Here is a 24,721-nt window from a genome sequence, read left to right on the forward strand (position 1 = left end):
ACACGTAAAATAAATTGAGCTTTCTAGCGAGAATTAGAAAATAGTAAAAAATAAAAAAAACTTTCCTGTTTCATTAATATACTTCTTTTAACACTTGCCAGATTATTAAACACTCATATAATTACTTAAACAAGCTGTACAACGAAAGTATCAACAACAAGCTAATAAAAAACATTCTAATTACAAGATGAGTCATTCAATCTCTAAAGGTGAATTATTTTCTATTTTTACAAAAGAAGAGAAGTTTAAAAATCCAACTGGTGGCGTTTTCAAAATTCTTAGTGTCAAGAAAAACGATAGAGAGAGGAAGAGTTGTTTATTTGTAATATATGATGGCGAGTATAATACAAAATGTTTATTTAAAGATGCTGCTTTTGAAAAAGCCTTTGAGAGCAATTTGGAACCAGGAAATGTTTTCCGTGTTCTTGTTGCCAGTACCGCTGTTTTACCACAAAAGAAAAAGTGTGTTTTAGTTGTAGAAGATGTAGAAATTTTAGAAAAAAACCGTCTACCTCCAAACCAACAAACTGGTATATTTTTAGATTCATATTTGTTTGAACATCCCGAGTTGAGTGCGGTTCCTGAATTCAGAGGCGCTGGTTTTAATGCTCAACCAAATAAAGGGGCTCCTCAACCACCCCAAATAAACCCTACAAAACCATTACAACAACACTCTGTTGTTTCGAATAATTACCAACAACAACAACATAATAATAATATTAATAACCATAACCATAATAACGGATCTACTTCAGATTCTCAAAAAAGACCTATCTTTGCCATTGAACAATTAAGTCCATACCAAAATTTATGGACTATTAAGGCTAGAGTATCGTATAAATCCGATATTAGAACCTGGAGAAACCAAAGAGGCGAAGGTAAATTATTTAATGTCAACTTCTTGGACGAAACTGGCGAAATTAGGGCCACTGCATTCAATGATAACGCTGAAAAATACTTTGAGATACTACAAGAGGGCAAAGTCTATTATGTTTCTAAAGCCAGAGTGCAACCATCCAAACCACAGTTTTCTCATTTAAAACACCCCTACGAATTACAATTAGACAGAGATAGTGTTGTTGAGGAATGCATGGATGATCAAGGTAATGTTCCTCAGCTACATTTCGATTTTGTAAAGCTAAGTTCTGTTGAAAACACGGAACCAAACTCTGTTGTGGATGTTATGGGCATCATTCAAGAGATCACCCCTGTTTTTCAAATCAACTCAAAAGCCGGTAAAACCTATGATCGCCGTGATATTACCATTGTGGATGACTCTGGTTACTCAATTTCTCTTGGTTTATGGAATAATTTAGCTGTTGATTTTAATTTGCCAGAAGGATCGGTTATCGTTGCAAAGGGGGTTAGGGTTAGTGACTTCAACGGCAAAAGCTTGTCAATGACCCCAAACGGCAACATCTATTCAAACCCAGAAACCCCTGAAGCGTTTGCTCTAAAAGGTTGGTACGATTCTCAAGGTAAGAGTTCTACATTCCATTCTTTGAAACAAGAGTTTAGCAGAAGGGATAACATTGCTGAGCGTAAAACAATTAGGGCTGCCGAAGAGGAAAACCTGGGTGCAAGTGAGCGTGGCGATTACTTTAACATTAAAGCAGCTATTACATATGTAAGAACCGATAATTTCTGTTACCCAGGGTGTTCCAGTCCTAATTGCGCCAAAAAAGTTATTGAGACGTCTGATGGTTCTTGGAGATGTGAAAAATGTGATGCTACTTACCCAACTCCAAACTATAGATACACCTTAAGCATATCTGTCCTAGATGAAACTGGTCAAATGTGGTTGACTCTATTTAATGAACAAGCTGAAACTTTATTAGGCGTTAGTGCTAATAAATTGATGGAAATTAAAGAAAATTCAGATACCGAATTTAACGATATAATTCAAAAAGTTCAAATGTGTGAGTTTGATTTCAGAATAAGAGCTCGTCAAGATACATACAATGACGTTCAAAAGATTAGATACAGTGCCGCAACCATTAGTAGATTGAATTTCAAAGCAGAAGCTGATTATTTGGCTAAAGAACTTTCCAAAGTGAATATTTGAATCATTTTTCTTCTACTCCTCTTCCTTCAATCCCTTACATTTTTTCTAGTTTATACCTTCTTAATTTTTTTCATTTTTTTTTTTTTTTTTTTTTTTTTTCCATTCTTTTAAACATTAAATGTTAACTATTATTATTATTATTATTATTATTATTATTATTATTATTATTATTATTATTATTTATTTATTTTTCCTTTTCTTTTTATATTATATCACTTATAAAATATTGTAACTCATTATTTAGAATACAAATGACCGTTTAAACAATTCTACTTTTGCTTCATCAACACTAGAATCAAGTGCACAACCAGGGAACAGTGATGGCGTTGGAAAATCGTAATTGTAACAAGTTTCAGTCTCTTCCTTCTTTTCTTTTGTAATGATGGCAGATCCATTCTGTACCTTTGAATTTCCATCGAGTGTACCGGCTTTAATATTCTCATTTGGGCCCTTTAACACATTGTTTGCTACAGTGTTCTTCGGAAGAGATTGCGTAGTACTATTAAATGAAAAACTAAATTTGGATTTGTTTGGAGCCAACGCAGTCTCGGTTTTGTCTTTAATAAAAGATTGCTCATCTTTTTCAAGTTTTGAGTTCTCTTCAAGTCTTGAAGCTTTTTCGCCCGGAGAAGAAGACCTCATATGTTTGTTCTTATACAACAGATTCTTATTTTTCTGTTCCTCGATACAGCCGCTTGCATCTTTAGTGGCAACCACCTTAGGTAGAAAAGATTTGTAGGGATTAGACATGGAATCATCTCTTTGAAGCTTTAAAGACGGTTCTTCGCTTTCAGAAAGCAGGTTGATTAACGCTGTCGCTGTGTTACTTAGTTTTTTCCCTTTAACCTCAGTTTTTTCCTGTTCCTCACTTGTGTTCTCTGTTATTTTTGGTTGATAAATACCATTTAATTTATATGGAGAAGCAACTACCGAAAAATCAAATATTCTCTTCTTGTATGGTAAAGACTGCACATGCTTGAGATTAGGATCGTAATTCGGGGTAAACTCTGGCACTTCAGAGGATCTGCGGGTTGATGATAGTACTGCACTTTTATTATCACAAAGCATTGCTGAATGGTTGTTAATTGCCTCTTCCCCTTTTTTGACCAAAACTTTTCTGGATTTGTTGATCAGTGATAAAACACCTTCAAGCTCAATCTCAGATAGAGGTTCCTTCCCCTTTTCTTGGAAAAATTTGGCTAATTTTGCATTAGAAGTGTCTGGATCTTCATGTATAGAAGCATAACTATCATTTTCGTGACCATGGTCCATATTATTAACAACAGTATCATTCTTGATCGAATTAACTACTTCGATAGGTTGTAAAGGTGTAGCATAATCTCCAGTGTAAAAACCGCCAGGAACCAACAGATTATTATTATTATAGTCCAGTTTTTTCACTTTTTCCTTTTTATTATCCGCTACTACTTTGTTCCGTTGAATTTCAAAAAGAGACTTCAGACTTGCAAAAATAGATTTCTTTTTTGTTTGTGGTTTCACTACCTTCCCGATGAAACCAGGCATTATGTACTTTCTTAATTTTCTTTTCCCCTCTAACTTTTAACGATGATGTATTATAAAAGTAGCAACTGTATCTGTTATAGTTACATAATTATTTCTTTAATTGTAAAAAAAAAAAATAATAAAAAAAATTAATAAAAAAAAAAAAAAAAAAAAAAAAATAAAAAAAATTTTTTCCTCTTGTCCGTTTCGTGCCACATGTTTTTCTCCCCCTCCAAAAAAAAGAAAAAAAAAAAGAAAAAAAAATATTTTTTTCTTAAAAGCTTACATAAATTAGACAAACATTTGAAGTTCTGCAAAGCCGGGGTTCATCATAATAGCATCTAAATTTCCAACAGCTATAACTTCATTCGATTCAAGCCATTCTACAATATTCTCTATTTCTTTTCTAGATAGCACCTTCGAACACCTTTCAGATAAACCTCCTACATCAATGCCTGGATAAAACAATACATTCCAGAGAACTATACCCAACATATTTTTCCAAATATTATCCCTTATATTGCCTTTTTTATCAATCCAAAGTTTTGAAAACGGAGGCCCAGAAGGTATAGGAACTTTCCAAGTTTGGTTACCAAAATGTTTTAAATGCTTTTTTTGAAAAAGTAATAACGGCGAAATTAGTGAACCGGTTTCAAATCTTCTGGAAGCATAGTAAAATTTCTCTTCTTTTTGGTTTACAGGTATATTGATAACATTAAGATCCAAAGCTTCTAACATTCCCAAATAAATATACATTGCAAAACCACTTGGTTCTTCAGAGAGTATCCACCCCTTGTTGTTAGACAGAATTTCATTCAACTTCCTGGCAAACGATGCTGATCCTTCAAAAAAATCCAATCTTCCCTTGCTAACCATAAAATCAAAGAATACATCCGTTAGCTGTAATTTAGATGCTCCAATAAATGACAATTGCTTCTCTTTGGCCATACTAATCATTGCCTTATCAATGTCATCCTTTTGATATGCCTTCAACAAAGCAACAGTATTCGTGTCTATTTCATCATCAGAAATTAATACAGACTTGATTATGGATTTTATCTCATCAGTGCCTGGTGTGTCTTCTTGTTTCAGCCTGGAAGCTACCGTATACGTTTTCCTCAATATGTGCTTTTGTCGTTGTACCATCGAAGATTTCGTTATTGCATTATCATTAAATTCAAAAGTATATTTATCTACTAGGGTATATGTTTCAAAATTCTTCTCGTAAACCTTGAACAATTTCAATGGTTTATTTTTTTGGGTGCTTTCATGAGTTTTCCATATATAGAGTAACTTGGCCAAATTAAACTTTTCTGCGTCTTCTAAAGTACCTAAACCCTGCTGAACTGCATTAACCATGATCCTTTTCCACTTGGCGATTTCTGACTTTATATAGTCATGTCCAAGCTTTGTCCTTTTTTTAATATATTGCTTTTTCAAAATTGCAAGTGAATTTTTGGGAAATATTTTCTGTATTTCAGTCCATAAAACCTGTCCTTTCAAACTCTTGGAAATCATAGTACATTTCATCAAACAGTCAATACCGTCTTTAGAGTTCAGGTTCCGAACAGATGACGCGGTGTATGGCTCTTTTTTGGTCTTCCTTGACACTTTGTTCGAAATTATTTGTTCCGCAGTCGATTCGTCTTCTTTTTCTCCATGTATATCTGCAATAGATTTAGTTGGTTTGCCAGCAACAACTTTCCTAGATCTTGATCTGGACTTTTTATTGCCCATTCTCTTTAATTTTGCTTCATTATGTCTAACTTGATATTCTTCAACTCTCTTGACTGATTTCGGAACCCTGTTGAACTTATCCTTTTCTCGCTTGTCATAAAAATATAGCTCCGAGCTTTTAATAACTTCTAAGACCTTTGTTTTCTTTTTAGATTCTTTGTAAGAGCCTAAATAATTGTCGATATCCGCATCACTAATTTCAGCTCCAAAATATACACTTTTACCATTAAAACCATTTTCCCGAACACGCAACTTCCCACATTTCCGGAGATCTTCAATGTCTCTATAAAATGTTTTCCTGTCCAAAACTGTTTTCAAGCCAACGGTCCTAGCAACATCCTCCAAAATACTATCCCTGTAAACTAAAACACCTTTGTTTTTCATCAACAATTGCATAATTGCTCTTTGACGCTGTAAAGATTTCAAAGTTGTCCCTGAAAATCCATTAACCTCAATTGCTCCTGGAGTTCTAGGATGAACTGTGGAAGGTAATGGCCTTTCCGGTTTAATTTTCGCTCTTTTCTCTTTTAGACGAGATGCTTTTGGACCTTCAACCATAATATGTGTTCTTTTCTTCACTTCCTTTTTCACATTCGTATTTAAATCGTTATACCAAATATAATGTTCTTCCCCACTAGGTAACGTAGTGGCACCTAGAATGTCGGGGAAAACAGATAAGTTTTTCTCTTCCAAATCCTTTAATGTTAGTTGCTGTTCAATTATGGGCTCAAATAAAGGCCCTCGTTTCTTTTTTTTCTGAGAGGTCAATGCCAAATAACTATCCTCCGTAAAAAAACGGTGGTGTTTTCTTTTCCCCTCAAAATCATAAACTTTTATCAACCTGAATCCATTATATGGTGTGTTGTCCAAAACACTGGGTGCATCAGCGAAAAATTCAATCGATCTAGTGAAAGGTCTTTTGTAATCATTCCCACAAATATTATCTATAGTCTGCATAGAAGTAGCACCTTCTTTACCAAACTGTGAAATATAAGAATTTGTTATTGTTTGTAACGGATGAAATCTATTTACCAAAAATTGTTTTTTTTTACCATTTATTTCTTGTGCATCTTCTATAATCAAAGAAGGTGCTTGTAAAATGTTTTGATTAGCTGCTAGATTTGCAGCACGTTCCTCTTCGTCTTCACCCGCCCCGTTAGTATCTTCATCTTCATCACGCATTTTGTCCTCATCATCATCATCATCATCATCATTTTCTTCTTCCTCATTCTCGCTTTCATCAAAATTGGTTAGGGCCTGCTCTTCTGATTTTAAATCCCTTATATATTGAACACAAACAATTTTCACAGTATTGTTTATTGGCGATAAAACAAACACCTTTTTTAAGTATCCATTATCCACTAACCAAGTAATACCTGATTGGAACCTCCTCTTAACTTTTCTTTCCTTGTCAAATTTCAATTCTCTTCTCAAATCTAGAACTTGTCTTAGTTGATTTTTGGAGTTTTTAACGGTTTCTACAATAATTGGTAAGAATCGCTTCCAGTCAATATAGTCCCCACTTCCAACAATTTTTGTCTTTTTCTCACGAACAGTGTTATTAAACTTGTAATATACCAAATGTTTAGTGACATGACCTTTAAAAATGCAAGGTTCAGAAATAATCAAGGATCCTAACTTATTTAATCTGCCCGTAAAACTTCTAGAATCCTGCTTAGTGTTACGTTGAAGGGTTAAAGTGTTAATGCCTTTTTCCTTATTCTTAGCAATTTCTAAAAGTAACTCAAAAGCCATTCCACCAATGTTTGAATCTTTGGATGTATAATTGGTCAACAATAACCATAATTTATCATCGCTTAGTTTAATTTCGTAGTTATGCAATTCCTCTTGGTTTAAATTAAAATAAGTAAGTTCATCTTTGTGATCTAGTTGACTGCCATTAAATAGGAATTGGATGTCATCATCCGCCAATAGGTTTCTCAACACAAAATCCTTAATACTAATATCACTAATGTCAATGAATTGTTTTGTTATATTCCAAAAAGTTTCCAAATTTACTTTCCCCTTATGATAAGCGATCTCTTGACTAATCTGAGACAGCAACTCATCCGGCGCTAAACACATCTTTTTAAATATGTATGTATTGGTATTGCAAATCTTTAATTAGTTCCATGGATTGGCTAACTACAGATGTATGAAAGCAAAAGCAAAAGCAAAAGCAAAAACAAAAAAAGGAAAAGAAAAAAGAAAAATATATATATATATATATATAGTTATAGCTAATTGCATTATCATTTTAGTTATAGATACATATTTTTCTAATAAAAAAAAAGACAAGCGGCCTTTTTTTTTTTTTTTTTTTTTTTTCCTTATTCAGATTCCCTGTTTAATATTGCAGGCCGTTGTTTATCGGTCTCTTTTTTTAATTAAATTGTTCGAGGCTTACCGAAAAGTTCGGCTTTAGAGATTTTTAAAAAATAACAAATATGTATCACGGGAAATTCAAATACTTTTCGTCTTCTTTTCTTTTTTTTTTTTTCCTTTGGTGAATTTTATTCGATCAGAGTTTATGGTCTCTAAAATTCGCATTTGGTATAAAACAAACGTAGTGTTATAATATCTTTCAACAGTTCAAGCATAAGACATCAATTTGGCAACTTTGAATATGGTTGATACAGACTCAGATACAGAATTGTATGTTACAAATGTAGTCAACACAGTTACTAGGGTCGATTGCTTTATATTTGTTTTATAGTTACTAACATCTAACATCCTATTATTGGTTTATTACTATATATCTTGTTTGTATTATTTTCAATTTTATTATTATAGAACACTTTCAGCACATGCATTAGCGGCTTTACAAGAATTCAAGCAAGAAGAAAAGCAGCGTCAAGAAGAGTTCCAAAGTTTATATACAGCTGCTGATGAAAAATTCGAAAAACAAAACTTGAAAGGAATGGAGTTGTTTAAAGAAGATTGGCAGTTGTCCCAATTTTGGTACAGCGATGAAACTGCCGACTTATTGGCAGATGCGTTACTAGAAGGTGCAGACGAAGAAACTGTGGTTGCGATTGTTAGTGCACCATCTGTTTTCGCTTCAATTAAAAAGAAAGATCCAGCTACTTTGCCCACAAAGAAGATATATCTTTTCGAATACGATAAGCGGTTTGAAGTATTGGCAGGAAAAGACTACTTCTTTTACTATGACTATTTTAAACCACTAGATTTTAATGATAAGCTGAAAGGAAAAGTGCATAGATTGTTGATTGATCCTCCATTTTTAACGGATGATTGTCAAACAAAATCATCCATCACTGCCAAGGCATTATTGGTCTCGGATAAGGCACAAAAAACGAAAACAGGTGCTTTGAAATATCGCTTGGTGTCTTGTACGGGAGAAAGGATGAAAAATGTAATATCCAGGGCTTATCCTGATACACATATCACCACATTCCATCCAGAGCATGCCAATGGATTATCCAATGAGTTTAGATGCTATGCTTCGTTTGAATGGGCCAAATGGAAATTCGAATGCGATTAAAACATTACTTTTATTCGCTTTGTTTATCGCTTTTTTTTTTTTTTTTTTTTTTTTTTAAAGTAGCGGTGCCTTTTTTTCAGTCTATAACTTTGCTATGCTTCTAATATCCTCCTTTTTATAATTACATATTATATAATAACAGAAGTATGTAAAATTGCTATAAAAGATATATTTTACTGACTGAATGGTTGATCTAGTCACTCAACAGGCATGGTGATATTATGAAATATAACTTACTTTCTTAAATATGTTATATCAACAATTACGTAATATACACGTCCATAAAAAATATTATATATATATATATATATATATATGTACATATATAAACGAAAAAACAAAATATTCAGCGACATATTCTCTCCCATAAAATCGTAGCACATAATTCGATGATATTTCTTTCTAATCTTTTCAGTTTTTTTATATGATGCCGCCTATTAATTAAAGAAATACTGAAGGGATTTTTTTTAAAAAGTTTATGAAACTTAGATTGGACAAACCTGTTATTCGATATATTACATTATGCAAATAGTTCAATTGCTCGCATAGATCGGCTTATCTCTTCAACAAATATAGATATGAAGCAAAAAACTTATCTACTCGATGAATTGAATTATTCGTTATTATGTCATATACCTGTTACTATAAACCTACATCCTGGTGCCTGTAGCTTACAAACAAGTAGTATTATATACGGTAAAGATAAGATTGAAAATAAGCAAGCTTATAACGTATACTAATTCAATAGGAAAAAAAAAAAAAAAACACAAAACACCTGTACCTTTATTTTTTCCAACTATCAAATATTAATTTTTTAAAAAAAATTAAAAATAAATATAATTATTAAAAACACAAATTTATTGTTCGCATAATATTAGTATTTAATAATTATAAAAGTACAATATCACAATTAAGATTTATAATAATAATACAAATTTAAATTATATATTTAAATTAAAAACCGTAAATTATACTTATTTACTATTATTTTAATAATAAGTTAATAAAATATTATATTTTATTAAATATAAATAAAAAATACTTTGCGAACCCAAAAATTAGTTTTATAATAGATATTTCTATATATAGAAAGTACGAATCTTTAAAAAGGTACGGGTGCATAAAATGTTTTTTTTTGGGTAATGTATGTTGAGCGTATAGCTGATCTAACCGATCAATAGAATGATTCATATTATATAAGGAAAGATAATATCTAGAAGCAGCCACGTATATGATGTACGAACAGATAAAAAATAAAGACACACCCGTACATTTATTTTCTCAACATTGTATACCGGTATGATTATAAATCCTATATTGACATATATATAACATGACACTGTTTTCGTTATATTAATGGTTTTTACATTTAAGCTGAAGTGACAAAGGCAATATATTCATATTAACAGATACATTACATAATATGAACAATTCTATGTAATAGTAAGACCAGCTTTTTGCTCAACAAATATATATACAATTTTTTTATTTTTTTGCACATCATGCACTTAATTATTTTAGTTTTTACATTCACTTATATGATCTCAATGAACTTAAACTAAGTATAAATCATAAAGATAAGCTCTGTGGAGAAGGTATAAGGACTAGGGTGTAGATTCATAGCAATAGGTATATTAAGTAATATGAATAATTCAATGAAAGGATAAAATCAGATTTTTGTTGAACTATTTGTTTACGCATGATATACTGAAGCAAGTGATATATTAATATCGAAAAGTTTATTAAAAAATAAGCATAACTTTATTGATTGAATAATTTTGATATTCGTTAAAAAGAAAGATTAAAAAAAAAAAAAAAAAATAAAATAAAATAAAAAAAAAAAGTTTTTTAAATATCTCTCTAGAACAATCAAATAATGTATAATTCTGACATAAGTGAAAAAATAATGACATAATTATAGCATAAAAGATAAATTTTTTTTATATGAAAGGATAATTGAATCCTGGGGAAGCAGATGAATCAGATCTACTTGACAGGTTCTATATGACTTTGATCATTATTAATAAGAATTTTTAAATAAATGTTTCATTCGATTTATTGTGACACAGCTTAAATATTTGCTGTAGTTCCGGAAACTATAACCTTATTAAGAAATTGCTTAATATAGAAAATGAAAAGAATTACGTACAATATGGAAAATACAAAAAATTTCACCTCCTCCTCCCTCCCTATAAAAGGTGATAATATAAGCTTTATATGACCGAACTAAAAAGCAACTTTATATATACATGTAAAAGAAACATACCAAGTATGTTTGAATAATAAATTTACATGCTTATTTTCTCTTATTTTCTCTTATTTAGCGGTAACATATTGTGTAGTTGCAATTTTTTACAGCTCTTTTATTTCCTTACATAATAAAAAATAATGATTTATGTTGAGCTAATAGCTGATCTAACTGTTCTATAAAATTATTCATATTATGCAATATACCCATTAATATGAATACACACTTTAATATCTGTAGCGTAAGCAAAGAGACTTTTTATAGAGCTTACGTATAATTTAAGTAATGTTGTGTTATACAAAGAAAGATACTGTCTATAAGAAAACAAGCACATGATATACACAGGTAAATAAACAATAAATACACACCTGTACATTTATTTGTTGAGCGAATAGCTGATCTAACCGATCAATAGAATGATTCATATTATGTAATATACCTGTTAATATGAATATACACCTTAGTCTCTTTTAGCTTATGTAAAAGGGACTTCTTATATAATTACGTATAACTTAATTAATATAATATTATAAAAGGAAAGATAGTATTTAGAAGCAGCCATGCATATGACGAACAGGCAGATAGAAAATAAATATACACACCCGTACATTTATTTTCTCAACACTCTCCCTTACTTAATATTATCATAGTCTTTGTATAGTATTAAGTAGTAATAAAGGTGTCACGGCATCTTTCGTGTAAAGCTCTTGAGAGAGGTTTGGTCATCATATCAGCTGGTTGTTCTGTTGTTTTTAAAAATTGAATGTTTACCTTTTTGGTTTCAACGGCTTCTCTTATGTGGTGATATTTTACGTTAATGTGTTTTGTACGGTTGTGTTGTGTTGGATGTTTAGCAAGTGCAATTGCAGATGTGTTATCAGCCATCAAATCAATAGATGGTATTTCAATGTTCAGGCCATTAAATATGTCAGTTAACCAATATGCTTCTTTACACGCTTCACTCATGGATATATATTCTGCATCAGTAGAAGATAAGCACATTACTTTAATTTTCTTGGAACTCCACGTAATGGGTGCACCACTGTAAACTGTGATGTATCCACAGGTAGAATGCATATCCGTCTTATCATCGGCATAGGATGCATCACTGTAGACAGTAAGATGAGACGGAATACCTTTTTTATAAGTGAGACTAAAATCTTTAGTAGTAATTAGATAGTCAACAACTCTTCTAGCAGCTTTCAGATGCACATTTGTAGGCGATTTGAGAAACCGAGATAAAAATGAAGCAGCAAAAGCAATATCATATCTCACAGTATTCGAAGCAAATAGCAGTTTTCCCACCATGCTTTGAAATCTAGTGATATCGGAAGTTGGAGGTTCAATTGAAGAAAATAAATCGGCATGTTTATCTAGTGGAGTATGAATGGGTTTAAATGGAGGTCCAAATTCAACAAGCAATTTTGAAATATAATCGGATAGAGAGACCGAAATTCCTTGTGGAGATTGCGTTATGTTCATACCAAGAAATTTTGAAGCAGGTCCAAGATCTTTCATCTGGAAACACTCGGACAAGTAATGCTTGACTTTAGAAACATTAGCAGAAGAGCTACCGGCAATCAATAAATCATCAACATAGAGTGCAACAAAAGTTTCATCGGAGTTATTGCAACAAACAAACAACCCATGCTCAGATGGATGTTTTGTAAAGCCTATATGGGCTAATTTTCCAGCTATAGTTTGGTTCCAAAGAAGAGGCGCTTGTTTCAAACCATATAAGCTTTTATTCAATTTCCACACCATGCCAGGAGCATGTGGATAACCAACAGGAGGACGGACATATATGGGTGTATCAATAGGTGCATTTAGAAATGCCGTGGTTACATCCATTTGGTGGATTAGGAAACCACGAGACGCAGCAACAGCAAGAAACAAACGAACGCTGCTATAACGAATAACAGGAGCAAATGTTTCATTGTAATCAATACCAGCACGCTGTGTAAAACCTTGGGCAACTAAACGGGCTTTGTACAACCCTGAATCCTTAATGGTAAAGACCCAACGAGAACCTATAGTTTTAGTGTCGGATGGAGGAGAAACCAAATCAAACGTGTGATTTTCAACAAGCGAATTTAATTCCTGTTGACACGCACTTTTCCATTTTTTACCATTTGGACCTTTTAATGCAGCACTAAAGTTTTGTGGTATTTTATCATCATGGGTTCCAAAATAGGCCATAGCAGATAAAGCAATATTAGAGTGCTCAGGAAATGCTGCTGTATGGGAACGTTTAATAGCAGTGGATGAATAACCCTCAGTAGCGTTGGTTTCAGTCTGATCAAAAACGTCAGGCGATGTATGGACTAAGGAATCTGTTGTTCCAGTTGAAGCTGGTAATAATGGTAATTCATTTAGTGATGGTACAGTCGAAGAGGAATTTTCTGATGTTGATGGTGAGGAAGATATAGAAGTAGATGGTAAAGCAAGATCCAAAAGCTGAGAGGTAAGTGGTGTATTCCCACCATGGGGAATGAAAAAGGGAGCCACTGATGACGATCCAAGGAAAGGAGCTGTTGCTTCACCAACTTCAAGTGGTTGAACTGAAGTGGTTAGTAATTTCTGCGAGTCTGGTAATAGTTTTGAAAAATCAGGAGAAGGAATGGATTCAGATGATTCTGTAGCAGGCAAGGATGAACTGTTTGAGAAGGGAACAAGGCTGTCCAAGGAAGCTAATTTTTCTTTAGAGGTATGTTCACCAGTTTCATAATTGGTTGGGAGAACTGATAATTGTTTGATAGGATTTGCAGCAATACATGATTGCCTAGGAGGGAGAATGGTATCTAACCCAGTTTGAGTACTTTCAACAGGCTGATGTCCGATGTACGGCATTGGGGAATCATCAGGCATTCGATGAATAATTGAGTTTGTTGCTAAGGGAACTAAGTCAGAATTGGTTGTATTAGCAATTTTGTTATTCTGTAATGAGTCAAAGGTCTTTTTATCATCTGGTAGAATTATATCCCCGTCTGAGTCAGACGATAAAGATGAGGTATTGATATTGTTTATCATAGATGTCATTGGTGGTAGGTAAGTTCCTTTACTAGCCATACTAGGATTAATAGATGAATTAGTTTGGGTTGATCCAATAGATGGATACTTAGGGGGTCCTGTAACTTTTGAATCAGCAAAATTATAGGCTTTTGACGAGTCAGATGAGTAGGCAAATGGAAACATAGTATCATCAAAAACAATATCTCTATTAGCTGCAACAAAAATCTTAGCACTATCAATATGATAAATCCTATAGGCTTTGTGAGAGCTATCATAACCAACAAAAACACCAAGGATAGAGTTTGGCATCAATTTTCCATCACGATTAGACTCTGGTAATGTAACATACGCAGCACATCCAAATACATGTAGATGTTCTATATTAATAGATTTGGGAGATTTATTAAACCAGATACAGTATGGTATTTTGTTATTGTTAAATGGACGAGGTGTCCTGTTGATAATATAGACAGAAGTTTGTAGTGCCTCTGTCCACAAATAGGGTGGTACCTTTCCTCCAATCATCAATGCTCTCATTCGTTCTTCGATAGTACGATGTGTACGCTCAGCAATTCCATTTTGATAACTGGAATGTGATACGGTGAATTCATGTTTCACCCCTTTCTTTTGAAGATATTCATGAAAATTATTGTTGTCAAATTCACCACCATGATCAGATCTAATAGTACCAAGTCGATAATTGTAACCATTTGCAGCAAAGAAATTCTCAATTTGGGTTATCCATGTAATCAATGAGGATGTGGCATCAGATTTGCGCTTTAAGGATATAACAGTTATATATCGGGAGAAAGCATCAACTATTGTTAGAAAATATCTAGCTTCAGTTTGTTCTTTATATCGAAAGCCACCACAGATATCAACCATGATGACAGACAGTGGTTGTTTATACGTAGTGGTTGAAGATGTCGACTTGTCATGGATACCTTTTGACAATTGACAGGTTGGGCATTTAGAATACTTCTCAGAGTTCAAAATTGGTTTTCCAAATATCCGGGCAGCGGCATTATAATATTTAACACTGGGGTGTCCTAATTTAGCATGCCAGATTGGTGCACTTGATGAGGAAGCTGCAATCTTTTGTGAGACTGGGCCAAACGATAGGTTGTCCGCAGCAAGAGAGCAGAAAGCAAAGGAATCACCACACCAAGAATAAATACCGCCCTTAGTTTCAATACCAACCTGACGTAACACATCTTTTCCATGTAGCCAGACGGTACCGTCTTTCTTGAATACAAGGTCATAACCTTCACTCCTAATTTTCCTAACAGAAATTAGATTGTTCTGAAGATCAGGTACATATAAAACATCCCTGAAGACAGTTCCATTTATATTAACAGTTCCTATTCCTTCTGCCGTTAATCTCTTTCCACCAATACCATTAACTGTTGTGTTACATGGTAGTAGTTCTGTAAAACAACTCCTATTATCAGTCATATGTGCTGAACATCCACTATCTAAACACCAAATAGGTTCAGATTTGACAAAATTATCACATTTTCGGGATTTAGAATTTCCGTTTGAGAAGAATGCGCTACTTTTGGTTTTTTGTAATATTTCTCTACATTTCTCAATATCGGGACAATTGATAGTTTTATGATCTTTGTCGCATAACTTGCACCTATACTTTGTTTCTCTGTTATATCTTTGATTTTTGGCTGAGACCTTAGTAAAAGCATCACCATTTTGGATTTTCTGTGATGTATTGAGGGTTGAAGATTGAGAAAGAAAAGCAGAAGATAATGGATTTATGGCATTGTCTTTATTCTTTCTTGTTGCTGACTTATTAGTCAAATACAATTTAATCTGATTAACAGTGACATCTGTGGAATCACCATACTTATCAATCACCATATCAGCAATTGCTGGACAATAATCTAAAAATAAGGCACTTTGGTATAAAACTGAGTTTGTCATTCTCAAGTCATCTAATTCGACTAGATGATTTATAACTTCAGTACATGTCGAAATGGAAGAAGTTAAGGTATAAGGTGTAGGCTTCTTGCTCATGGCATCATAGTAGGATCTCAAAGTACCGGAGGAATACATCTCATTCAAGCTATCCCAGCCGGCCTTGGTTCTTAGATAATAATTTGTGCCCCGAAAAGCATTTGTGGCAGCTGTATATGTATCTAATGTATTTTCATCGAGAGATTTTCTGATGGCCATGTCTGCAATTCGACTAGCCGTGGTAAGCATTCTAGTGGTAACAAATGTATCAGCATTATTAATGTCTGGTATGTTTAATAGACCAGTTTGCAAGAAACTCACAATATATGGGTTAAAGGCTGTTAACATATAAGTAAATTCGTCACACCATTTTTTATAGTTGGAATTTCCTTTTAATTTGTAGAGTACTTCGGGTATTGCCTCAGGGCTCATAACCTGTTGAGCGAATAGCTGATCTAACCGATCAATAGAATGATTCATATTATGTAATATACCTGTTAATATGAATATACACCTTAGTCTCTTTTAGCTTATGTAAAAGGGACTTCTTATATAATTACGTATAACTTAATTAATATAATATTATAAAAGGAAAGATAGTATTTAGAAGCAGCCATGCATATGACGAACAGGCAGATAGAAAATAAATATACACACCCGTACATTTATTTTCTCAACATTATTTTCTCAACAAAATAAACTCACAATTTATATATCTTTTATTATAACACAAAATTTGGACTGGAAAAAAAACTTTTTGTCGAAACTCATGAATGTTGTTGAGCGAATAGCTGATCTAACTGTTCGACAGAATTATTGATATTGTGTGATATACACAAAGCTAGAATGTATAAGAATACCAGCATATGATGTATGGGTAAATATAACGTAAATACACACCTGTATTTTTATTTTCTTAATAAGTGCTAAGGAGATGGTTGACCTAATAAAAGTGTATATATCAATGTACTACGTCTTGCAGTGTAAAATTACTATCAAGATTTTTTTATCATTTGACAAGGAGAGTTACATGACGTACATTGTACAAGTAGAAAATAACCTTAACTAGCAGGAACTTAATAAAGGAGTTATTACATATAATTAAGAAAATAAGCCCTTGTATTTGTTTTCTTGAAAAAATAAATATAGGGACATAAGTTTGGGTATCTAGTGAGCATTGTTGTCTATTAATGTCTATATTTTACATATAATATATTATGTTTTGTCATGATAGGAATAGCGATACTCTTGTAGGTCTTGTTATAATGTTTGAAAAGGATATTAGGTTCTTCTAATTTTTCTTGACAATTAATAAAGATAACAAAGTAAACTTTTGGTGGCAGATGCTATTATTTAGGAGTTACAAAATATGCTCAAAAATCAAAACAAAAGATAAGTTAGTTATATGGTTAGTATGGGGTGTTTACAGCTAGTATCCTATTAGAATAAGGGTAAATCTTGATAAAGTAAACATCTATAAAGCGCCATGTTTATCAGCAACCATCTGAATGCTCTTTTCAATTCCTAAACGTTCTGATATAGACTGATAGTGACTGGATGAAGCGCATAGATATGGGGTTTTATGATTGTTGTATAATAGAATAGTTTGAAGTTATTAGTTAAATAGTAAGTGAGCTGGAGCACTGCAGTAGGTTCTACTTTTCAACTAATATCAAGAAGAAATTAATGAACGACAGATTCGTTTATAACAAGATGGGAATTTTTTTCGAATTCTTTTTTTTTTTTTTTGTTTTTTTTTTTTTGGTAAGTTACGATAGTTTTTGCACTCGTACAGTATAACTTTTTATTATGCTCTGCGTGAGTAAGGAATCGTGTTTTTCCCATTTTTTAATTAATGATTTTATTTTGAATTAAAATTGCAGGCTCCAACTATTTCTTAGTTTTCCAGGATTATAGGAACTTTTGGTTGCTGTTGATGTTATTACGACCATTATGATTGGCATTATTACTGCTTTTTTTTTTTTTTTTTTCGTTTTCCCTTTTCCCTTTTCCCTTTTCCTTTTTTTTTTTTTCTCTATTATAAAATTTCCTCATATATCTTTATTTATTTGTCCCCACTGTGATCTGTAATTCACCAGGAACATAAGCTACACAGACTTTTATTAAAAAAAAAGAAAAAAAAAAATCTATATTATTAGGGATGTCCAAGGAGATAAAAAGTGTATTGCTAATTGGTGGTGCTGGGTTTTTAGGTCTTCATTTAATTCAAGAATTTTATGATGTTAAACCTCAACCAAAGATCTGTGTATTTGATGTCCGTCCAATACCAGAAAAGTTAAGTAAACAGTTCACATTTAACCCAAAAGAAATAGAGTTTTTTAAAGGGGATCTAACATCCGAAGAAGATGTTGCTAAAGCGATCAAAAGTTCGGGTGCCAATGTTGTAGTCCATTCTGCTTCTCCCATGCACGGGAATACCCAAGAGGTATATGAGAAGGTGAATGTTGAAGGTACTAGGAATTTGATTAAGGTTTCCAAAGCTTGTGGTGTGAAAGCCTTGGTCTATACTTCCTCGGCTGGTGTTATTTTTAACGGGCAAGATATTCACAATGCAGACGAGACTTGGCCAATACCAGAGATTCCTATGGATGGTTACAATGAGACCAAAGCTATAGCAGAAGGGATGGTGTTAAAGGCAAACGATCCCTCGTGTGGATTTTTAACAGTTGCCTTAAGGCCAGCTGGTATTTTTGGGCCTGGCGATCGTCAATTGGTCCCAGGGTTGAGGGCAGTTGCCAAGCTTGGTCAATCTAAATTTCAAATTGGCGACAACAATAACTTGTTTGATTGGACGTATGCAGGAAATGTTGCGAATGCTCATGTTTTGGCAGCTATAAAATTACTAGACGCAGAGACAAGAAATGCAGTTTCTGGGGAAACATTTTTCATTACAAATGACACTCCTGCCTATTTCTGGGCCTTAGCACGTACTGTTTGGAAGGCAGATGGACACATTGATAAGTATAATATTGTTTTGTCCAGACCAGTTGCCATTGTTGTTGGATACTTGTCTGAATTTTTTTCTAAATTGCTAGGCAAAGAACCAGGTTTAACTCCTTTCAGAGTTAAAATTGTATGTGCTTATCGTTACCATAATATTAGCAAGGCCAAGAGATTATTGGGGTATTATCCAGTAGTTGGCATTGAAGAAGGTATTAATAGGACTTTGGCCTGGATGGATGAAGGCTTGGATTAAGTAGCATAGGAATGTATCTATTAACGTATAAGTTTATGTATGTGTGTTACTTTTATTATCATTTTTTAACTTTATGAGATCAACGAGAGTGACTTACAGAACTATATAATCATATTTTTGAAATCTACTTACAAATAGCTAACATTATAATATTATTATGAGTGAAAGAAACAAAAGAAGGGAGAATAAAGGATTATGTTGTCGGATCTTCACTAGTTTTTAAAGGTACAAAAATACAAAAATAATTATAGAAAAAAAATAAATTGGCAAGGATGTAAAAGTTTTAGTCTTGGATGTCTCTGATAACTGCTCGTATCTTTCTCCAATGTCTGTCGAATTCGTGTAAGTAATGCTGTAGTATTTTTGTTTAATTTTACCATTTTCCTGCGACATATCACCATAAATATCATAGGAATTATGTTTGGTTTCCGCTCCTTTGTTGCCTAGTCTCGTTGTTACAGTAGCATTTGATTTTTGTTTCTCGATTAGAATTTTGTTCGAGTTAAAATATCTTTCTAGACTAACAGGTCGAGTTTCAACTGTCACATTGCGTAGATTTCCTCCATCTAGGGTTCTACAAACATCTGACATAATAGATAAAAAGTTACTAGGAATAGAATTTGTGCATAAACCGAAACACTTTCTTTCTAAGTTCTTCAAGGCGCGACACTCACAAAGTAGATCATTAGTGTTGCACACTTTTAATCTGGGTAAAAGATCGTATGTACATGTGTTTAGTAATCTAGCGTCTTCTTTGGTACAAAACGTATTGGGAACGTAATAAGCATATATATTGTGTCTAGGACTTAGTGCTTCTATACGCAGGTCTTTACTTTCCACTGCTAGCATGAAAATGATAAAATTTACAATCGCCTTATTGAATAATTTCATATGTAATATAGAACGAAAAAAAAAAAAAAAAAAAAAAATGTTATATGCTTTTCTATTTTAGTAAGCAGTTGCTTTGTTAATTATTAATAGATATTCAACTGTGGGGTTTAGTTCTTTCTGATCCTTTTTTCTATCTTTAGAAAAAAGAAAATCACATGTTTGTTTCTAAAAAAAAACTGTGTTTCATTGTTGATACGTTTAAATTTGCTATGTTGGAATTGAATGGAGCATTTTGTTTTAAAGTATATATATATATATATATATATATAATAAAATAATGACACAAAACTGGCAAAAGAAGCACTACCGTCTTAATTAAAAAAAAAACCCCCTGCGCTTATGGAATACATTGCAAACATTTATATTTACCATTATTTTGTCCTAATTTTTTCAAACATTGTTTATGAAACCCATGAAGACAATGAAAAACAATTAGATCCAAGTCTTCAGATTGCAAAATTTCATCTTTCGCAGTGAGCTTTTGTCCTTCAGTTTTCAACCAGTTGATAATAACCTCTCTATCAATATCTGGACCATAAAGAACCTCACCACAAGCAAAACACTCTCTATTCAGCAACATCCATCCCTTCAACGAATATCTTTGATAATTGTCAGTTAGGATTTTGGAATCAGAATTGAAAATTCTTAAAATAAGCTGAGCAGATATCTGTTCTATTGTATAATTAATAAAAATACTTTGTAGAATTGGTCTGACTTTTGAAATCTTGGATAAAATAAACTCACTATTTTCTAGCACTTTTGTCAAAACAGAGGTCAACATAAGATTTTTTTTATCCAGTACACCTTCGGTTATTTGTTCTGTTCCCTTATCGATGGTTTCATTCTCCCCATTCAGAGATAATGTCAATATGATTTGTTGAATTGCTTCCATACAAAAATTCCTTTTTTCTTCAGTACAGATGTCAGTTACTCCTAGCATATGGTAAGCAGAAAAGAAAATTAAAAGAAATCGAGACCATAGCTCCATACTGCAAGCTTCTATGCAAGCAGCTAGTCCCCTGGAATAAAGCCTTTCCAAAATATCCTTGCTAAGTGTCGAACAACTTTTTTCGTCACCGAAATAATCCTTGAAACAAATCTCCGACTCGTCGATTATTTTGGGATAAAAATGCAGCTTAAACATCACATCAAATAGACAGGTGTATTTTTGGTGCTCTTTTAAAATGTCAAATAGTTCTTTAATATCTGTTGTTTTCAGGTCCATCGACGATAAAACAACATTTAGTTCTTTTTCATATTTTGAATCCTTACAAAGGGACTGGATGTACAGACTCAACAGTTTATTACTTATTATTGATACACCCTCATATTCCAAAACTTTTCGTAAAAACTTAATTTTATCATCATCACTTATTGGTTCTAGGGTTTTTGTTATGTGGGCACAAGCAGAAGGACAGTATTTACACAATACAACAGCAAACTGAGATGCATTAACCGAGATACACTTTGCAAAGTTTACTAAAAGCGAGTCTATCAATAATTGTTTTTCAATGGGATCGGTGTTTAAATACAAAAAAGCCTCTTCGAGAAGAGGGATCAAATGGACACCAAAAACATTGGGGGAATCCAGCTGGAAGTATAATTTTAAACAATTCACATATTTGTGTTCACTTCTATAGATGCTAAACAACACCCTGGTAAACCCTTTTTCTGAAAAAATGGGGATATACTTCTCCAAATCAAAATGCACCTTTTTCATCGACAACAAACATTCTACACCTAGTTCAGAGTCCTGTTTATAGATGTTGTTCTTGCAAAGATTTTTTATCAAGACATGGCAATTTCTTGTTGATATTCTAATAAATTGTTGATATTTTGGGTAATTGGTTGAGATGAAAACACTTATCAACTTTGCAATATTTTCATCCAAATCTTCACTTGAATTAACAATCCCCAAAAGAATGTCAATGATTGTTTGTCTGCTTTCAGTTGTCCCAAATTCGCTACTGTCCATTCCGTTAAAATAAGAGTCTTCAAATAGACAGTTCAACAAAGCTAAACATTTCAATGGGTCCAGCTGGAGTAAAAACTTGAAATAGGGATAAGCAGGCTCATGCTCACCATAGTCTTTGGAAAAGACACACAACTTTTCGTTGCTGGCTTGTGGCCAACGTATTGTTGATCCATTAAATATAACACCATACAAGGCTGTTTTAACAGTAGTGGCCTCTTCTTCTGTAAGCGTCTGACTGTTAGGAAACCTTAGCCCGCTTAGTGAATAATAAAGATATTGGAAAAGTAAGTATTGAAGTTCTTCGTGGCTGGCCCCTTTGAAGAATGTGCCCCTTGGGCTAACCAATTCTGATAGCAGTTCAATGAACGGAGACACAAAGTCGTTAAAAACATTGGGCCAGAAATACAAGATCAAATCCCAAGCACCTATTTTATTTAAACATTTGATCAATTGGTCTATGTCATAGCATACGGGATCAAGTTTGAAAACTAGACATGAAAGGATATGGGCCAGGTTAGTGTCTTTTGTGTTCATACCACCTACATAATAGTTTATAATTTTTTTAACAGTCAAAGGTGGAAGAAAAACTTTGTTAAGGCTGCCATGTTCTAGGAACGTCACAAGTTTAGATAAAAACACGGTCTCCATTTCGTCACTCAGTTCTTTTTCAGTTAAGTGCTCAATAATAGGCATTTCTCTAGGATTTAATTTGGAATCTATTTCTATAATTTCACCAAAAATCTTGTCTAACTGGGCAGTGCTATGACTACGGTCAGAATCATTTATATCTTGTTTTGAGAGATGGTCTATTATAGCCAAAGAAAGTGACTCAAACGTTCTATTTAGTTCTTTTTTTATTATTCGAGGGTCGTTATCTAATTTTAGGATCATTCTAAAAGATGTGCAATTCTCACTGGAAAGTTCCATTAGTATTTGTAAAGCCATTGACATGTTCCCTTGTTGCAAACAACTTAAAATAGTCTCGGACCACGTATTGAACTTTGCCATCTTTAATGAAGAATTTGTTAACAATGCAATTTGGGAGTTAATAGATGAAACACAAAGCTTTAACGGCTGTAAAAGATAAAATTTTGCTATATCAATGCGGCTAGCTATTTTTGCTGGATCACACAAATACATGTCTAGCAACTCAATTTTTCCCGAGCTGGTTAACAAAGATACCATGTATTTATTTATTAAGGACAATTTTTCAACACACTCCGCATGCTCAAACTTTTTCGTTGATTTTAAAGTAAATCCAGATCCAAGGCTCGTTTCATCAACTGCAAATTTAAAAAGATAAACTGAGGAATCTCTTGAGACATACAAAGACTTACCGCCATCATCTTCGATGTTCCATAGCAAATCACCAACCGACCGCATTGGGGTATCAAAAGTCTTATAAAATAGTATCAAGTTCGCTTTCTTGAAAGAAAGTATCTTCACACTGTTTAAATCCAATATTGCTACAATATCTTCGATACACTCGCCCCTTATTTTATAGGGAAAGGGTAGTGCTTTCGTTACAAGTATGCGGTCATTACCTAGATTTTGAGACTCGGTAGGGATTTCTGCGGTGGTGTATTTTAACTTCCACAACCCATTTCTGAACCCTTTGTGATACAACATCCTAAATTTATTATCGCTCACAACAATTCCGGTATGCTTATTCGATAAAAATTCTAGACTAAGAATTTCAGAGTTTCTATGTTCAACAATATGAAGGATAGAGAGTATTTTCTCAAAGGATTCTTCTCTTGAAGTGGGTTCGGGTGGCCGGTTCAAATCCCATAAAAATATATCACCGGACTTGCAGGCAGCTGCTAAATAAGTTCCATCGTGCGATAAGTTAATCATTGTGATTGGTGACCTAAACTCTTGATCTTCTGGAACTAATACGTGTGTGATGAATTGACTATAATTATAAATCAAAACATGGCCTTTACTGGTTCCCAGTGCGATACATCTGCTTGAAGTGAATATAGTTGTTGGTGGTGGGAATTCTAGTATGCCATACATGTTTTCATAAACTTTTGCTAGGTCTACCCATTTTGTAGTTATTGGCAAAGAATACTGTTCATCATTATCCATTGAAAGAAGGTGATTGCTGTTTGCCTGACATGATTGTTGTTCAGAGTCTGTATCGTCTTGTTTGAGTAGATATTTGTCTTCCCAATTGGATTTGAAGGAAATATCAAACATGCCAAGTTTCCCACGGGGTTGTTGGTCATTATTTTCCATTTTTTTTTTTTCTTTTTTTTTTTTTTTCTTTTTTTGGCTTGATTATTTTGTTGTATTTTATTAATTGATTTTAGTCATTGAAGTTGGTGTACTAAAGAAGAAATAAGCAATTTACAACATATATACTTTATTTTATTACTAGCAGCGGCGTAAAAAAGAAAAAAAAAAAAAAAAAAAAAAAAAATACTTAAAAATACTTAAAAATAGATAACAAAAATAGATTGTAATAATAACAGAACAAATGATTTAACGTATCTTGCAAAAAAAAAGTAGATATGATTATGTAATATTTTAAATTTTTTCTTTTTTTGTAAATTAATTAAACTGTATATAATATGTATATCTTTATAAAGAAATTT

At 32.9% G+C, this 24,721-nt stretch overlaps 8 protein-coding genes across 8 annotated transcripts; 3 read left to right on the forward strand and 5 right to left on the reverse strand.

The window, feature by feature from the left end:
* Positions 1-187: 187 nt before the first annotated feature.
* On the forward strand, positions 188-2,065 carry RFA1 (replication factor A subunit protein RFA1; the record flags this gene model as incomplete). Its single annotated transcript, XM_046080396.1, has 1 exon — positions 188-2,065. One exon carries the CDS (start codon positions 188-190, stop codon positions 2,063-2,065), a length of 1,878 nt encoding a protein of 625 aa, XP_045935666.1.
* Positions 2,066-2,305: 240 nt separating this feature from the next.
* NUP60 (FG-nucleoporin NUP60) lies at positions 2,306-3,589 on the reverse strand (the record flags this gene model as incomplete). Its single annotated transcript, XM_046080397.1, has 1 exon — positions 2,306-3,589. The coding sequence occupies one exon, from the start codon at positions 3,587-3,589 to the stop codon at positions 2,306-2,308; it is 1,284 nt and encodes a 427-aa protein (XP_045935667.1).
* Positions 3,590-3,859: 270 nt separating this feature from the next.
* Positions 3,860-7,390, reverse strand: TFC3 (transcription factor TFIIIC subunit TFC3; the record flags this gene model as incomplete). Its single annotated transcript, XM_046080398.1, has 1 exon — positions 3,860-7,390. One exon carries the CDS (start codon positions 7,388-7,390, stop codon positions 3,860-3,862), a length of 3,531 nt encoding a protein of 1,176 aa, XP_045935668.1.
* Positions 7,391-7,931: 541 nt separating this feature from the next.
* EFM5 (protein-lysine N-methyltransferase) lies at positions 7,932-8,810 on the forward strand (the record flags this gene model as incomplete). Its single annotated transcript, XM_046080399.1, has 2 exons — positions 7,932-7,960; positions 8,099-8,810. 2 exons carry the CDS (start codon positions 7,932-7,934, stop codon positions 8,808-8,810), a joined length of 741 nt encoding a protein of 246 aa, XP_045935669.1.
* A 2,911-nt stretch (positions 8,811-11,721) lies between these two features.
* Positions 11,722-16,518, reverse strand: SCDLUD_001510 (truncated gag-pol fusion protein; the record flags this gene model as incomplete). Its single annotated transcript, XM_046081493.1, has 1 exon — positions 11,722-16,518. The coding sequence occupies one exon, from the start codon at positions 16,516-16,518 to the stop codon at positions 11,722-11,724; it is 4,797 nt and encodes a 1,598-aa protein (XP_045935670.1).
* Positions 16,519-18,199: 1,681 nt separating this feature from the next.
* ERG26 (sterol-4-alpha-carboxylate 3-dehydrogenase (decarboxylating)) lies at positions 18,200-19,255 on the forward strand (the record flags this gene model as incomplete). The annotated part of the gene is made up of 1 exon (XM_046079924.1): positions 18,200-19,255. The coding sequence occupies one exon, from the start codon at positions 18,200-18,202 to the stop codon at positions 19,253-19,255; it is 1,056 nt and encodes a 351-aa protein (XP_045935671.1).
* A 219-nt stretch (positions 19,256-19,474) lies between these two features.
* On the reverse strand, positions 19,475-20,146 carry SCDLUD_001512 (uncharacterized protein; the record flags this gene model as incomplete). Its single annotated transcript, XM_046076927.1, has 1 exon — positions 19,475-20,146. One exon carries the CDS (start codon positions 20,144-20,146, stop codon positions 19,475-19,477), a length of 672 nt encoding a protein of 223 aa, XP_045935672.1.
* A 337-nt stretch (positions 20,147-20,483) lies between these two features.
* On the reverse strand, positions 20,484-24,323 carry VPS8 (CORVET complex membrane-binding subunit VPS8; the record flags this gene model as incomplete). The annotated part of the gene is made up of 1 exon (XM_046079923.1): positions 20,484-24,323. The coding sequence occupies one exon, from the start codon at positions 24,321-24,323 to the stop codon at positions 20,484-20,486; it is 3,840 nt and encodes a 1,279-aa protein (XP_045935673.1).
* Between the last annotated feature and the right edge of the window lie 398 nt (positions 24,324-24,721).

Source organism: Saccharomycodes ludwigii, chromosome II (assembly GCF_020623625.1).
Source record: "Saccharomycodes ludwigii strain NBRC 1722 chromosome II, whole genome shotgun sequence".
Taxonomy (NCBI): domain Eukaryota; kingdom Fungi; phylum Ascomycota; class Saccharomycetes; order Saccharomycodales; family Saccharomycodaceae; genus Saccharomycodes; species Saccharomycodes ludwigii.